Source organism: Haliotis rufescens, unplaced genomic scaffold (genome assembly GCF_023055435.1).
Source record: "Haliotis rufescens isolate VD_foot unplaced genomic scaffold, xgHalRufe1.0.p SCAF_4, whole genome shotgun sequence".
Taxonomy (NCBI): Eukaryota; Metazoa; Mollusca; class Gastropoda; order Lepetellida; family Haliotidae; genus Haliotis; species Haliotis rufescens.
Window position 1 is genome coordinate 60,979,366 of NW_025964112.1, and position 17,456 is coordinate 60,996,821.

The following is a 17,456-nucleotide window of genomic DNA, read 5'->3' on the forward strand; positions in this document are numbered from 1 at the left end:
GCCGCACAGCAGATAAGGTATACTGTCGTTCTACATTTGTAAGACTCACAATCTCATTAAAAGCAGATCTATGTTCTCGCTGCCGCTAAACGAAGATCTGAGGACATCACATTACGGGTCACGTCAGGACGACCTTTCGCGAACTTTGACCGACGACTGAAAGGACATCAGCCAATTAGAAAGCAGCTTTCTCGAGCTTTACGGCAATCGTTTCAACCTGGCGACATCCATTTCTGTCTACGCTTGAAAAATATGTTGACACAGTTCTCGATTAATATTTTGAAAAAAATGAACAAACGAACATTCCGGAATGTCTAATATATGGTTGAGAGTGTATGGCAGTGCTTCCTACGAACTGTGCAACGCGTCCTCCGTTCAAATGTTTATCCCACGAAATCGGGAGATGGACGATAATTTTGACGGAATCAGTCGTACGGACCGTAACTGTCGTTCGGAATACCCAGTGTTAATGTTTTCGAGGTTGCATGATTAGAAAATACATTCCGACTGTCACTTTCATGATCTGGTAAGCGACGCTTTGATTGGTCGGATGAAAGGTCGCTCTGACGTGACCCGTAATGGGATGTCCTTAGATCTTTGTTTAGCGATAGCGAGAACTAAGATCTGATTTTATGAGATTGGTAAGACTCAGTGCCGTTCTACAGCTGTAAGAGTTAGACTTGCTACCGTCCTCCCTCTGTACAAGGTTCGCTGTCCTTCTACGTCTGTTTAGGGCCTACCCTTCTATATCGATTACTTCCATTCAGCGAGTTTGCTATAAGAAAGTATACCGAGGTTGTTTTTTATGTGATTGAAAATTGAAAGAACTGTAAATTTGATTGTGTATATCACTCATTCCTGCAACGGTTTGTAAAAATATTGTGACTTGGTAATTTTGTTTTAAAATTATACTCTTAAAAAAAGAAACGCAATACGGATATTTTTGGCCATAAAAGCAAAATTAGCGGACCAAGAGGTGCAAAATGAAGAGGTTTGATGTGTTATAGTGTTAGTGAAAAATTTCCCGGATCAAAATGATCACATCAAGGACATACAAACCATTAGTTGGGAAACACGTACGATTCCGAAAAATGCACTCAGTGCATTAAACAAAAGGGTCATGGAGCTGCACGTACTGCACGTGCAGCATCACTATGAACGGTATTAAAGTGCAGGGTTTTTGATTGCCTGGCATCTGCGTCAATCGAACAGTGATAGTTCAACAACATGCCAAGATTACCAGAAGTGCAAAGAAACAACGTCATAGGCCGCTTGCAGGCAGGGGAATCCCGATCAGCTGTAGCCAGGGTTTTCAATGTAGCGCCCAGCACCATCACAATGCTATAGACCGCCTCCGTGGTCCTGTGGTAGAGCGTCCGCCCGGAGAGCGGAAGGTCCGGGGTTCGATCCCCGGCCGCGTCATACCAAAAGACGTTAAAAGATGGTACTTGTTGTTACCCTGTCTGGCGCTCGGCATTAAGGGGCTAAAACAAGGACTGGTCGGCTCGGAGTCAGTATACTGTGTCTGAGTGGGGTATTCATGTTAAACTGGGGCGTGATATCTCAGTGAGCTAGCACTATAAATCGGCATTAGTCCGGACTAGAACAAGCAGCCACACAAACACATACTCGTACATGCACGTCGCTATATAAGTGCAATAATCTTGGACGCGACGTTAAACCCAATTTCACCTCACCTCACCTCACCTCACAATGCTATATGGGACGGGTTTCAACAGCATGGGTCAACACGTGATCGGCCAAGGTCGAGACGACCAAGTGTAACCATCCCCGCCCAAGATCGCTACATCCGACTGCGCCACCTACGTGAAAGCACGACCACAGCCACCTCAACCGCATCCCATATACCCGGACTGCGCAGAATTTCCGACCAGACTGTACGAAACCGTTTAAGAGCAGCAGGTCTACGAGCAAGACGTCCTGTTCGACGCGTCATATTGAGTCGACAAGATCTTCAACAACGACTGCATTGGTGTCGTCAACACTGGCTATGGCCTCAACTGCGATGGTGTGATGTCGGGTTCAGCGACGAATCAAGATTTCTCCTCCATCGAGAAGATGTAAGCGCACGGGTCTACAGACGTCTGGGAAAACGTTACGCCGGGAACTGCGTATACAGGAAGTGGACAGGTTTGGTGGGGGTAGCGTTATGATGTGGGCGGAACAGGCAAGACAGGTTTGGTCCATATCCAGGGCAATCTTACGGCTCAACGATGCATCAACGAAATCCTCCTACCACGCGTCCTCCCAATTGCAGCCAACTGCAACGGTGTATTCCAGCAGGACAACGCTCGATCGTATATGAAGCACGGATATGAAGAGCCTGTCTATACAACAACAACGTTGATGTTCTCCCCTGGCCCACCAGTTCCCCAGATTTGAACCCCGATAGTGCACCTGTGGGATGAATTGGATAGACGGCTACGCCGACGTCAATCACAACCCCAGACGTTGTAACAGGTGGCTTTTGCGTTGCAGGCCGAGTGGGCTACCATTCCCCAGGATGTCAGGCCGCTATCGATTCCAACGGGGGGCATACGCGTTATTGATAGTAGCTGACCTTCACCTTGGATTTTTCCTATGTACCGATAACTGAGATGACTACAATTCCCAAGTGTTCTCTCCACAACATTTTGGCTCAATACCTTGTATAGTTCCTCGAGTAAATGTATTTTCCTACCTCACACAAATCTGGCTGTGCGGTTCTTTTTTTTAAGAGTATAGTTACGGCGTTACAGCATTGTATCGCGATGCGATGATTTCGATACAAATACATCGATTTACGACCCCGGTATCGCAATACATACGATAACATTTCATTACAACTTATATGTGTGTAACGTGTGAGTAAAAACAGAAACTGTTCAACCACCAGCTTTCGCAGTTTCTCGAGTAGTTCGTGGTTTGACGTAAATATCAACACATTCACAGTGCCCTCTAGCAATATATTTCTGCCCAACAATATACAATCTATGTTTGCTGAAATTTAATAACCAGTGATTCAGGGTTGTGATTCACCTTCAATACGAAAAAATATCAACTCAAATGAATATTGAACCCATAGAATCGGGATACGTATCGTATCGCGACCCCACCGTATCGTTACACCTCTTATAAAAGTATATTGGTTCATTGAAGACTAGGGTAAGAAATGAATTTGCAACCACATGACCCCTACTATGTTTGAAATGTTGTAAATTTGTGCCGAAAAAAATAAATTTATTGATTTTCAAAGATAAGATGTCTAAGATTGTTTTTCAAGTTTTTCAATTTACTAGAATACATCAAATTATATTTTTTTAAATAAAACCATGTAGAAGTATTCTTTGAGTGCTGACTAAACGCCAGTACAGTTCATTGCATGGATATAATACTGTAAATCTTGAAATTAACGCGAGCGTGAATTAAATGCGAAAAATGCGAGTGAGGTTGGATTAAGGTGAGGATGTTCATATTGAGACGCATTTATGGCTGGGGGCCAGCGGTCGCATTCTTTTGGAGACGTAATAATTTCACGATTTACGGTATCGCTAACTTGAGATATTTTCAATGGAAAATCAAACATATGATTAAGCAACTGAGAAGTATAGTTTATTCTCCTCAGTTTATTATTCCAACATCAACCATTTACATACTTACCTCATAAATTCGATTTTTAGATATCAATAAATACCTGTGGTAGTATCGTAAATTCGAATATCTATAAAAACGGTATCACAAATTTGAAATGTATTTATTGATATCTAACAATTTGTGCTATCAATAATTCATGTTTGTTCACGAATATAATGGATTCCCACATCGTGTAACAAAGACTACTGCATGGTGTGTAAATTGTTATTCAAGGCCCTGTGTCGTTAGTTTAGCCAGACATGCCACTCGGCCAAGAACAATGGAGCGGTTAGTGTGCAAAAGGGAAATAATAATAGTACAAATTCGATAGCTAAAATTCATCATTTGTTCACAATATCGACCACAGAATTGTCTGGTTCAGACTGTTATTTACAGGCCGTCGTAATAAGGCTGAAACATTTGTTTCTAATAGTAATAATTAGAATACACAAATTTGAGGGGCTTAATACTTGTACTAGTACTTATATTTGCCAGCTATAGGCATGCATGCTATAAAAGGATCTTGAGAAAAAGGTCTCCAAAATATGAAATGTAGAGAATTATATCCCTATAGGGTAATACAGTTTTGGACAATCGTGAATTAACATCATTATCTGACCAATCACCCACTTGATAAATGACTATGTCTAGTTTCATATTTGCTGGATTGGATTTTTAAAAAGTTTCCATATTTAAATCGCCAAACTCATTTTCCCGCCATCAATGGCCAAGGGGAAGCTACTCTAATCTTATTCGAAGAATGCAGTTGATTCGTCGATTCGCGCATTTCATTTTTTGACAACTTCCGCCTATCAGTCTCGCACGTTCACCGATGCTTGGTCATTTTGCGAAGTCAGGCGATGGTCGAAGCCGATTTGCCCTTTCTAGACGAAGACGAAATGTTACAGGTCGGAATATAGTCGCAAAAGGTCTCATTACGTCAGTACGCTCCGCGTGAGACGCTCCACGCCGTGCTGCAGTCGCTGTCAGTCTCAACCGGCATTGTTTGTCTGTTTGTTGTCAAACAAGATTCGTCGCAAGTGCTGTGACTACAATATTATTAAGCACCAATCGGACTTTGTAATTTTTGGTTTGAAAGAAATATCAAGCGTCTTAGTTTTGGCTTAATTATCCATCCTCTACCAATTGTAGCGTATCTCATTATCATTACCAGTATAGACCAGCCGGAGACCGTAGACCAGTTCAAGTAGTCGGCTCCTATGAGCTTCTTCGCATCCTGTTCCTCCCCTTGTAGATGAAGACAGGGAGACTGACAGATAGATGTTTTAACGCAACGGGAAATAACGACCCGATGTTATATTAATTTCAATCAGGGGCGTTAGGGTAGTCTAGTGTTCGTTTTGCGGAAGACACTGTGATTCCCACATAGGTACAATGCGCGAAACTCATGTTCACGTGATTGTGCTCGAATTTTGCCAAAGCATCGTAATAAGACCATACTCTATCCATCCCTTTGCAGCCATGCTGCAGCATCATTAACCATTTAATGGTGGTGTTGAACTAATAAAGATACTATTAGCTATGCTGGAAGATATATGGGTAGGACAGGAGTACTTCCAGTGTGTAGCCCCACAGAATATTCAGGGTTATAATAGGTTCCTAGCAACCTATGCAGGTTGTGAGAGATTATCTGGTGGTCAGGCTCGGTGACTTGGTTGATTGTGTGTCTTTGTACCCTAATGGCTTTGATTGTTGTTCATGATATCAATCACTGGATTGTCTGGTCGGGACTCCATGTTTTTCAGGCAGTTATTAAACAGCTGGATTGTTAATGAGTGCTGCGTTATGCAACAAACTAATCTCAGTATGGAGGGTATGTGTAGGCCTATAGCATTTAACAAAAAGAATGTTTAGGTATTGGTTCCTGAGACATGGATGTAACTACAAAATTCAACCTGACAATGATTGAGCTGCAACCCTTTATCTTATGCATTTCAATCCACTGTGAACCATGTGATGATGTCACAGATGATTACAAAAATGAGCATTAATATCAGAAGTTTTAAAACTGTTAGGATGCACATTTCAACAGGGAAAATTAATAATTTTTCTGTGCATTTGCTGATTAATAATAATAATAATAGTCTGGCTATTAAGAACCTGAAATTTTCACTGGCCTAAAGCCTGCCAGTAATACTTGATAGATTGCTCGGCGCATCAGCCTTAGACATTCTTTTTTTAAGTCAAGTCCACAGGTCAAGTGGAAACATGGCACTAATCTGGAGTGTTTGTAGCTAGACCTGTTTGAACAAGACAAAAATGTTTATTATAACCCACAAATGCTACACATCAATGAGGACTAGCATCATCGGATTGTTACTTGTCCTGAGCACAATTTAGTAGTCAGGCTAATGGGCTAGTGTGAATTTTGAAGAAGGAGCATTAAGCAGAATGTTCCTAGCACAAGTCGTTTTTAAGAGTATATATCCTGTGTATTTTTAAATATAATAACATTTGTTTTGTCTGTATGTTTAGGCAGCCATGAATGACGTGATGCTGGATCTGATAGACGAGGTGACACTAGGTCTGTGTTTCGAGGTTCATCGGGCGACCAAGAGGGGCACCATATTCCTGTCTGACACAGATCCCCAGTATGTACACTGTACTTCACTCTGAAAAATTCAACTAGTGTTTCAACTACTTGACTATGGTTTGATCTTTGAATATTGGTTAGCATTGAAGATGACCACTTGTGACCAAAGTGATGACATAAATCCTGCTGGGAATCATGCAGGTAGCAAAGGCACTGTAAGTCTCTGGAGCTACATCTTGGAAAGATACTCTAATAATGCTCTTAATAGTCGCAAAAGTCACAAAGATAATATGAGCATATGGGCTGCCTGACTGCAGCACTGGATCTGTGCAATAAATTGTTCAGGCAATGTCGGTTTGCTTAGAGTGCCAGGCATATGCTTTCATTGTAATGTTTGAGTTTTATCAATGAGATACCATACTTGTGAATAAGCTACTATGGTATGGCCTGTTTTGAAATAAGCCCCTTTGCTTTTGTGTCTAGGAAATAAATGTCTTGAGATTATTTCTACTGTGTGGTGAATTTGATTAGTTTTGAAGTAAACCATTTCTTGTTTATTATGACATATATAAGATACATGGTGATCTTAGTCTTGTAGATTGTGTATAATGAGATCAGACATTTGATATTTTTATTCTTATTTTTCAGGGCACATAAAGATCATGGTACGTAATGTTTGCAAAATTCTGCTGTGTATATTAAATAAAGATGTATGAAGATAGAAAACATCAACCCGTTCTTAACTATTAGAACCATTATCTTAGTGCCTCTAAGTATTATGAGGGGCGATCAGGTAGCCTAGTGGTTAAAGCTTTCGCTCATCACGCCGAAGACCTGGGTTCGATTCCCAACATTGGTACAATGTGTGAAGCCCTTTTCTGGTGTACCCCGTCGTGATATTGCTGGAATATTGCTAAAAGCGGTCTAAAACCTTACTCACTCACTGACTCACTCACTCACTCAATTAAGGATTATGATAGATGATTTCAAGATCAAATATTTATAGTTTGAAAGGCCATAGACCCAACTGCATACTACACTGTGTAGTATTGCTGTAGATGTTTATCCTCTATGCATCTTATATCTAGTTGTATGAGCTCTCTAATTAATGTTCATAACATTTTCTTTTCTGTTCAGAAATTGTTGATCGTCCAGGAGTGGATGTGTTTGGCCAGGTGCCGACAAAGAAGCAGTTTGAGTGTGTGTGTCCTAACTGCCAGCGCCATCTGGCGGCGTCTCGCTTCGCTCCCCATCTGGAGAAGTGCATGGGGATGGGGCGTAACAGTTCCCGTATCGCAAGTAGACGGTGAGGAGACGCTGTGAGACGAACGTAGATAATAGAATAAAATTTAGAATGGCTCAGGGATTGGATTCATTTTCTCATTAAGTATGTGACTTTGACTACGATTATGGTGCATTTTCACCACAGTTTGCGTGAGGTTACCTTTTAAACTGAGTGATGCATGTACATTAAGTATTATATTGCTACAAAATGAATCACGACAACCTTATTCACCTGGAATATGCTGTCATATGATGTTGACATCTGATGATCTGTGAAAGAAAGAAATACAGCCAATCTCTGTTGTTTGTTTGTTGAAGGGGCCTGTGTAATTACTTCAAGTTATCCGAGGTTCGACATAACCGAAAATGATGAACGAACAAGGAATATGCAGGGACAAAGCTTTTACCTCGAGACTAACTTAAGTTTGACAACACAGAGTTTGACTGTAGATGGGAGAACGTTTTATACAGATTGTTTTCACTTACTGAATGATCTTTTTCTTACAGTATTGCCAACAACAGTACCAAGCGAGACAGCGGTGACGATAGTGGAGACGACGACAATGACAACGACTGGACATACATAGAATCAGCCAAGAAAAGTGAGAAAAGCTGGGATGATTCCAGACCCTTTACCTTGTCATTGGTATTGTTTACAGACTGCCGTCATATAGCTGGAATATTGCTGAGTGCAGCGTAAAACAACCAACCAACCTTGTCATTGGTAGACTTGCAAGTGTACTTGCTATTTTGTGTATGTTGCAAGTTGTAACTTGCCAATAATCATGATAATTTCCTATGTAATATGTATCATAAGCTTTGAAAAATGTGTACCTTCAATACTTTTCTGTTCATGTTTGCAGCAAAAAAAACAAGTAAAAAGGAAAAAAGTGTCAACTCTCCTCGCAGAAATAAGTCCCAGGTCAGCAAGGTGAAAAATGGAGGTGGGTAAATTGCAAAAAGAAATATTTTTTGTGTGCAAAAGTCCTTATTTTCTTAGATACAGAGGTATTATAACGTATCCAAAACAATAGTGCCTCTGATTTTATTGGTTCTGTTATCTTCCACCCCTACAAAGCCATAATATTATCCATAACTATATTAAATTGATTAACATGAATAGAAACAATCTTAATTCCAAGTTGGCGCCATTAGCTGCAGACTTGGGAACGAAGTCTCTGCCCCTGAGCAGGCCTAGATAAATCTATGGAATTCTACTAAAGATGTTGTATTTGTGGAAGAGGACTTACTCAAAGTTAACACACAACAACACTGAGTAAATTGAACGAAATCGCATGATTACCAAACACGAATTGACAAGCCACAAGATGGACACTCGTTTTAAAAAAACTGTCCCCACTTCCATGGCTATGTTGACCATGACCTTGTGTTTTACAGGTGACTCCAATACGGAAAGCATCGGAACACCTGAATCTAACTCACTCAACTATGAAAGTATGACAATAGGTGAGGGTTTTGTACATCACTACTCCATAATGCCTTACTGTACGTGCAAAACAGTTAACTGTACCTTTGTAAAGTGATTTGTTATAGTTCTGTAACAGTTGTACTGTGTTTGTACATGTTTGTCAGAGAAATGTTAAATAATAGTGTATTGTTATGTTTTTTTTCTGCAGAGGAAAGAAAGTCGCTTCTTTTACTGGTAAGTTGAAAATGTTGCTGTTGATAAGATGCTTGCACGTTACCGACTTCTCTTCTCTCTGTAACTTCAGGGTAGAGATACCATGTGGGGATTCTGGGGTAAGATTGGTTCCCAGCAACCTATGCTGGTCTTAATAGGCGACCAAATGGATTGGTTGGTCAGGCTCGGTTTCATATATATTTATCCTGCTGTTTTTCAAAACGGACAGGATATAGTGATCAGCTGTCCGTTTTCTGAAACCATTGAATATTTCTTGTTGAAACTTGATATGCATATCTGGTGCCTTTTGATGATTTGGGATTTTTGTTTTTTAAATTTTTTGTTATCATGACGACAAGTTGGACTTACTCTGAAAAGAAGGGAAGTGCTTGTTTTCAGAGCAGAGCCCCAAGACCATTGAATATTTTTCGATGAAACTTGCTGTACAGATCAGTCTTGTGCCTTTTGATTATTTGGGATGTTGAAAAATACTGAACAGCATTATTTTTTCTTCACTGAACTGAATGTATCCAGTGGCAGTGAACCATTGGTGAGGTATCAGTGGCCAAACTCCATTTCTGAATTGCACCTGAATGTGGGAATATGTCATCCCCTTATTTATGAAAACAATGTGTTTCACAAGTTAATACATTTCGTTTTTAAGTACAATTTGACGGAAACAGCAAATATCATTGATGACACTAGCATATACACCAGTTAATCAAAGGGGTTTTGAACCAGTGGTTAGTATTTCTATATGTAGAAACAAAGTTATCTCCCCTGACCGGAGCAGCAGGTTGCTGACTACAGGTTGGTCATGTGCTTTTGAAGATAACACTAATTAAAGAACTTTGAAGTAAGATGTATTGGTCAACTGTATATAGGTGACTATTGTAGACATTGTTTCTTTCTAGACGTGCGGGGTAATCTCAGAACACACCAAGAAGATGTGCACAAGGTTTGTGTTATAACAATACATGTGTATATACTACTTAACTCTATATAATAACGATAGTGCATAGCATGTACTTATTGGTTATCAATATCATTGTTACTGGGTCAATTGAAAAGGGGGCATCGGTGGCTCACTCACTCCCTCCCTCCCTCCCTCACTCACTCACTCACTCACTCTTTCTCTCTCTCTCTCTCTCTCTCTCTCTCTCTCTCTTCCCCTCCCTCTCTCTCTCTCTCTCTCTCCCCCCCTCTCTCTCTCACTCTCACTCGGGGCGGTCGGGTAGCCTAGTGGTTAAAGCGTTCGCTCGTCACGCCGAAGACCCGGGTTCGATTCCCGACATGGGTACATTGTGGGAAGCCACTCACTCACTCACTCACTCTCTCTCTCCCCCTCTCTCTCTCTCCCCCTCTCTCTCTCTCTCTCCCCCTCTCAGTCTCTCTCGGGGCGGTCGGGTAGCCTAGTGGTTGGGGCGGTCGGGTAGCCTAGTGGTTAAAGCGTTCGCTCGTCACGCCGAAAACCCGGGCTCGATTCCTGACATGGGTACATTGTGGGAAGCCACTCACTCACTCACTCACTCACTCACTCACTCACTCACTCACTCACTCACTCACTCACTCACTCACTCACTCACTCACTCACTCACTCACTCACAGTACTTAATTTGGGGTCTCTTTCTACAGTATATTTCTTCAAGGACAAAAATAAATGAATACAGAGGTAAATCAAACTACTGTCTTCAGTTAAATCCTTCCCATCAACTAAATGTATGGTTCAGTGACACGTCGCGTATGTAGCCTCACTACAGTGTAGAATAACGTCTGTATTTCCTCCTGCTACATGCATATGTGTCTGTGTTTACCTGTCAGGTCCAGTCGATGTCCTCAACACACAGATGACCAGAGGAGTAAAGTCCGACAGTTGCTACTGCGGCAGGGGTATGTGTCTTCTTACAAAACAATTTAACCCGAGGATGATGCGATTTCATAGTGAGATAAGTGGTGTGTCAGACATTATCACAAACGTAGCATCATATTCATGAGTTGGTAGTTGGAAACACTTTCGTTTGAATTTTGTGGAATCTTCTGAAGTGAGTCATCTCCGCTGTCCAGGTTATTTATGATTAGACATACACTCAGTGGAAAGCAAATGATTTTGTGAAAAAATCCAAAAATTAGCTCACAAATATCTGGTTACCTTCGAAAGCAAAATGTATGAGTGCTATATTTAATGGTGCAAATCGATACTTTACCATTGCATTATTTATGTTATTACCAAATACATGAAATGTTTACGTAAGAAAAATAAAATTCTGCTTTATCTTTCCCTGATGTCATGGAACATTATGGAAACATCACACAGTTAACATTTCTACATGCAATGGGTTTTTTTCAGTTCATCCCTTGAAGGTGAGGACGTACACGTCGACATAGACAGCATCGACGATGCAGAGAACCAGGCACTGCGAGAAACCCTGCAGTGGGAGGCCTCCTCTAACTCCTCCCCTGCTGACTCCACCTCCACCAACAACAGTAGGTGGACACATCTCTTCCTCACATTCAGACAGTGGTAGAGCGTCCGCCCGAAAAGTGGAAGGTCCGGGGTTCCATCCCTGGCCACATCTCTTCCTCACATTCAGACAGTGGTAGAGCGTCCGCCCGGAGAGTGGAAGGTCCGGGGTTCCATCCCTGGCCACATCTCTTCCTCACATTCAGACAGTGGTAGAGCGTCCGCCTGGAGAGTGGAAGGTCCGGGGTTCCATCCCTGGCCACATCTCTTCCTCACATTCAGACAGTGGTAGAGCGTCCGCCCGGAGAGTGGAAGGTCCGGGGTTCCATCCCTGGCCACATCTCTTCCTCACATTCAGACAGTGGTAGAGCGTCCGCCCGGAGAGTGGAAGGTCCGGGGTTCCATCCCTGGCCACATCTCTTCCTCACATTCAGACAGTGGTAGAGCGTCCGCCCGGAGAGTGGAAGGTCCGGGGTTCCATCCCTGGCCACATCTCTTCCTCACATTCAGACAGTGGTAGAGCGTCCGCCCGGAGAGCGGAAGGTCCGGGGTTCCATCCCTGACCACACCATACCAAAATACATTGAAAGATGGTACTTGTTTCTACCATCCTTTTGTGCTCGGCATTAGGGTGCTAGAAAAAGGACTGATCGGCTCAGAGTAGGTATACTGTGTCTGAATGGGGTATTCATGTTAAACTGCGGCATGGTATCTCAGTGAGCTAGCACCATAAAATCGGCATCATTCCAGACTAGTACAAGCAGCCACGCACACACGTGTGCATACACATCGCTACAGAAGTGCAATAATCTTGGACGCGATGTTAAACCCCATTGCACCTCACCTCACCATTCATGCATTAAATGTCTGGAATAATGCAGAGCATCATACGACTCGTCACTCACACATTCAGTAAACTAACTATGTGATGGTTTTTTACAGGTACAGGGTCCAGAAAAAGGTCACAGAAAAGTTCTTCAAAGTCAGGCGGAAATAAGAAGAGAAAAACTGGTAAATCTTCAGCCAATAATGGGGGAAGCAACACAAGTTCCTCGGCCAACCTCTACGACTTCAGCTGAGTGTGACTGCAGTGGTAGATACATCTATACATATGTGAAGATGACAATACTCTCTCAGGGCTGATGAGTTAACAGCTGGGCCCTGTCATGGGTATATGTTAACTTGGTCACCAGTGTAGTGTGTATCAGCCAGTCGGGTGCGGACAGGCCTGCTTCAACTGGCAAGCAGCTGGAGACATACTGTGGTGGTCCCCCACGGGGTTGGGGGTCATGCAGACAGACTGTGGTGGTCCCCCACGGGGTTGGGGGTCATGCAGACAGACTGTGGTGGTCCCCCACGGGGTTGGGTGTCATGCGGACATACTGTGGTGGTCCCCCACAGGGTTGGGTGTTATGCGGACATACTGTGGTGGTCCCCCACGGGGTTGGGTGTCATGCAGACAGACTGTGGTGGTCCCCCACGGGGTTGGGTGTCATGCAGACAGACTGGTGGTCCCCCACGGGGTTGGGTGTCATGCGAACATACTGTGGTGGTCCCCCACAGGGTTGGGTGTCAACCCGATTCTTGACCAGTGTCCCGTCACGGTGACATCGTCTCACATCTCAGGGCAGGGTCATGTCAGTGTTGTATGGCTGTTCTCAGTAGTGTGAGGAATTAGATAGGCTGTGCAGATGTGCCAAAGTTTAATGTGGAGTTGCATGCACTGGTCTTGTTCCTTAATCTAATACCAAACTGTTCACCTGGTCCTGTTCCCTCATAGCACTTGGTGGTGTAAGTCATGGCATAGCTAAAAAAAGACCCTCAGAGCTTGTTTAATCCAAATCAGATTGTTATGCCTCTGTTAAGAATCTTGCAATTCAAACGGTTAACCCGTATCACGTGATGAAACAATACACTTCAATGTAGAACCCGAAATCATGTGACTGACACTGACTTCGAATGTTGACTCGTCACATGATCAGTATTGACCTGTCACGTGATGAATATTGACTTTAGTGCTAGAAAACAAGAAGGCATCTGGTATGAACATTTTACAGTTCGCAGCTAAGTTACTATAACACACCAGATACAGTTTAAAGACTTCATAAATTTGATGAGGTAAATATGCAAAAACAACGCCCGAAGGACCTGGCCCCTTCTGTCAAACCACCTCGGGGGTTGGGTCTACAGGTCCTTCTTTTCTCATGTTTTTCCTTCTCAAGAGAAATTATTTGTTTAGTGTGTTTTTGGTGACTTACTACAGTATTGCCAGCTTGTGGGGTTGGGGAGAGGGTGGCCCAGTCATGCGAGGTACCATGATTCACTGTTTAGGCTTGCATCTCTTAGCAGTGCCAAATTAACAATAGATTCTGTCACAGACTTATGGCCATAGGGCTAAGATCAGCTTCTTGGACAAGACAGAGGGCCCCATTCTACAGAGTCATCTTAGCGCTATGATGATAATAAGTCTGTTGAAGATTATGACAATACAACAGTGGTGGACCTCGGATTGCTTTGTGGAACCCATTCTAGAGTCATCTTAGCGCTAAGATGATAATAAGTCTGTTGAAGATTATAACAATACAACAGTGGTGGACCTCGGATTGCTTTGTGGAACAGGACCCAGCATTATGAAGAACTGAGTTCAATCTAAATGACATCCCTATTGCTGAGTCATCATAAATCACAGACTGCTTGGTTCCCTTCTCTCTTTGTCCCCTGTCCAGATTCTGGGTCAGAATTAATCAACCTGTGCTTATTGTACACAGGGTTTTAGTATCTTTGGTGGTCAGGCAGGTCAGGTGGTGACTTGGTTTATAGTCTCAACGTACCGTGAGGGCGTGGGTCGTCGCTCATCAGAATGGATTGCTTACAGGTTGCCATCATGTAGCTGGAATATTACTGAAATTGGTGTTAAACAATTTAAATAATAAGACACCGACATCTCGCTGAGTGTGGTGCTAAACAACAAATAAACAAAAACAACAAAGGATCTTTCCTTGAGTTCTTGCTCCAGTGTATGGTATTGTGTCATGGAGAAATGTGTATATAGAGCAGAGACCGTGTACATACAACCGGTGAGACTGTTGCTACAAGATGGCTTCTCTTGACTATGGTTTGTAAATTGCGAAATATTCAGTGTTGGTTGGCAGAGGAAGTTCGGTTGTATAATTATTGTTTTTTTCTCAGATACTGTGTCATGGTGGATATGTTTGGGTATCCAGTAGTTTTGGAAGAGCTTTAAACATCAAAATGAAAGTGAATTGGTGACAGGCTATTTGGTAGTGAATGAGAGCTTTAATCTGAATGGTTAAATGGCCTCTTGCTGTTGCTATCATGATCAATCATGAATGATTGAGAATTGAAAAATATGACCTTGTACGTTAAGGGATTACAGAGTGGGACACTTTGTGGAACAGATTGATTTTTTTTGCCCCCATAGGGATCCTGGGTTAGAATTAGCCTCCAGCAACCTTTGCTGGTCGTATAAGGTGTCTAAATGGACTGAGTGGTCAGGCAGACTTAATTATTTACACACCACACCACACCACACCACACCACACCAACCCTTGGTTGCCTCATCTTCCTTTCTTGAAGGGGGCACAGGTGGCCCATTCGTCTAAGGTGCCCCAATTCACAGTGCAGAGTTGCATCCCTTAGGTGTGTCAGAAACCTATGATCATCGGGTTTTCCTCCCACATGAAGCTGACATGCGTGATATAACTTACATACTGCTCCAACTAGCCTTAAACCAACCTCACTTCCACCGTTCTTGTACTTTTCTTCTCAACATTTTTCACTACAAGAACAAGCGTGCCTACTAAGATGACATAAATTCAGTTTCATTTTGATTTCTGCACAATGCTTTGTAAACTAGTCTGGGTTAATTAAAGAATAATCCTTTGTAAACTAGTCTGGGTTAATTAAAGAATAATCCTTCATGGAAACAGGGAGACACAACTAGTGACATTTGTTTAGGATAATATATCAACGACGAGTGAACGTCGGATAGTGAAAGGAGAGTAGTACATCGCTACAATTACACAGCTGTCTTGTAATGTGTTTGTTTCTGTGAATGATGTTGCTAGACGATGTGCTGCGTCAGTTGTTGTTGTTGACTGGTGGTTCAGTTCACTGTTCAAGCAGATCATGGGCTACACGTCCAGTGAGTCAAAGTTTCCAACAGGACTTCTAATTCATCACATGACGATTAAGTGATCTGTTCTCATATGTTAAAGTATGAAAAGTTGTCTTTCTTGATTTTGCAATGTGCTTAAAGCGAACAACTTGTTCCTTTGTTACTTTGTTTATAATGTATTTATTGTGTACAGTACAAGATGTGAAACTGTATGAATATACAAATGAATAAACAATTAATGGTTGCCTGTGTGTGAGTTTTTGTGAAGCAATAAATCAGCTCTGCACGCTGTACATGCATTTACAAGCATGTATCTAGACCAGGGACCGGTTCCACAGAACGGTGACTGGCTACGACTGTCATAAGTCTGTTTTAGTATGGGAGTTACAATCACCTTAGCACAACGAGTGTCGTAAGTCTGTATTTAGATATGAGAGGTACGATCACCTCAGTGCTAAGATCGCTTTGTGGAATGGAACCCTGCTAAGATGCTGATATTCAACCCTAAGTCTGCAAATGTCGGTAAAAACAAATGAGACATTTTCAAAATCATGCTAATATATTTATTACTAATGTTGTGTCTTTGTGGAGGTGACGTGTATTTCACTGATAACAGGACCAATACAGAGGAAGAGGCGTTGATGCTTAGTTTAACCTTAGTGCAAGGTTAAAATTCAATGTAAATATCTCTGAATTTAGGAAAATAACAACATTAAAAACAAATCCCAAGTCCCAATTTGAAACAAAATAAAAAAAGAATTCCCCTAATTTGCCTTCAGATTCCAAGATACATCCCTGATGTAAGCTGTGTAAAACTTGTTTACAGTGAAACCTTGTCAGTCTGGTAACCCCACTTTTCAGATGTAGGATGATAGGAAGTTCTGTTTTAACAATTCCTATGATTTGTTAATCTGGAAATATAGAAATCTGGATGATTTTTCCTGGGAACGGGTCCATGGGATTAACAAGGTTTCTCTATAGAAATTGAAGTAACCAAGACCAGCTCATCCTTGATAATCCAGTGTTATTATATTAAAGTATTATTCTAAATATATTTTTAAAAGACAATATAAACAACATTATGAAACATGCTCAAATTTACCGTAATTTCGGATTAATTCATGACAAATCAAAGTATTTTCCTATTGCATGTCATATGATGACATTGAAGGTCAAGGTCACTAAGGGCCCCAAAGGCTTGTTTATGCGATACTGACATGCATGTCATTGGAATTTGACAAAACTTGATGTAGATGATCTCTTTGGCATGTTGGGTGGGGTCTTATTGTGAGAAGAATCTGATGACCTCAGATGAAGGTCAAGGTCACCAGAAACCTTTTTGTGAAACATGAAATTAATTATATGAAAAAAATATTCATTGATAAATAATACGTATGCACTTTCTTCTATACATACTGTGTCAAGGTCATTCACACATTGAAAGACATGTGAACAGTTTTATGCAGACTATTTACATCTAACACCACATATGCTTTTAATTTAAAATTTTCTGAAAAGCTGACAGCCTGGGACTGAAGGTCAATAGGCCACAAATGCTTAGGACTGAATTGAGCATTTGTTTTCTCCAAACTTAATGTAAGGCAGCATTATGTTAATTTATGCAAATTTATTTAACTCACGTGATGTTAATGTTCTACGTTTCTTAGTTTTATATTTATGTAAATTATTATCCTTCTGTACGTATAACTGTGCCATGTGGCCAGAATTATGAAATAAACTTGAT

At 41.7% G+C, this 17,456-nt stretch overlaps 1 protein-coding gene across 1 annotated transcript; it reads left to right on the plus strand.

Annotated features, from left to right (window-relative positions):
• The first annotated feature begins 4,403 nt into the window (after positions 1-4,403).
• On the plus strand, positions 4,404-15,956 carry LOC124113104 (ataxin-7-like protein 3). The gene is made up of 12 exons (XM_048382025.1): positions 4,404-4,541; positions 6,130-6,245; positions 6,836-6,852; positions 7,325-7,493; positions 7,979-8,073; positions 8,335-8,415; positions 8,870-8,938; positions 9,109-9,134; positions 10,028-10,071; positions 10,935-11,003; positions 11,461-11,597; positions 12,517-15,956. The coding sequence occupies exons 1-12, from the start codon at positions 4,494-4,496 to the stop codon at positions 12,651-12,653; spliced, it is 1,008 nt and encodes a 335-aa protein (XP_048237982.1). The 5' UTR covers positions 4,404-4,493; the 3' UTR covers positions 12,654-15,956.
• Positions 15,957-17,456: the final 1,500 nt, after the last annotated feature.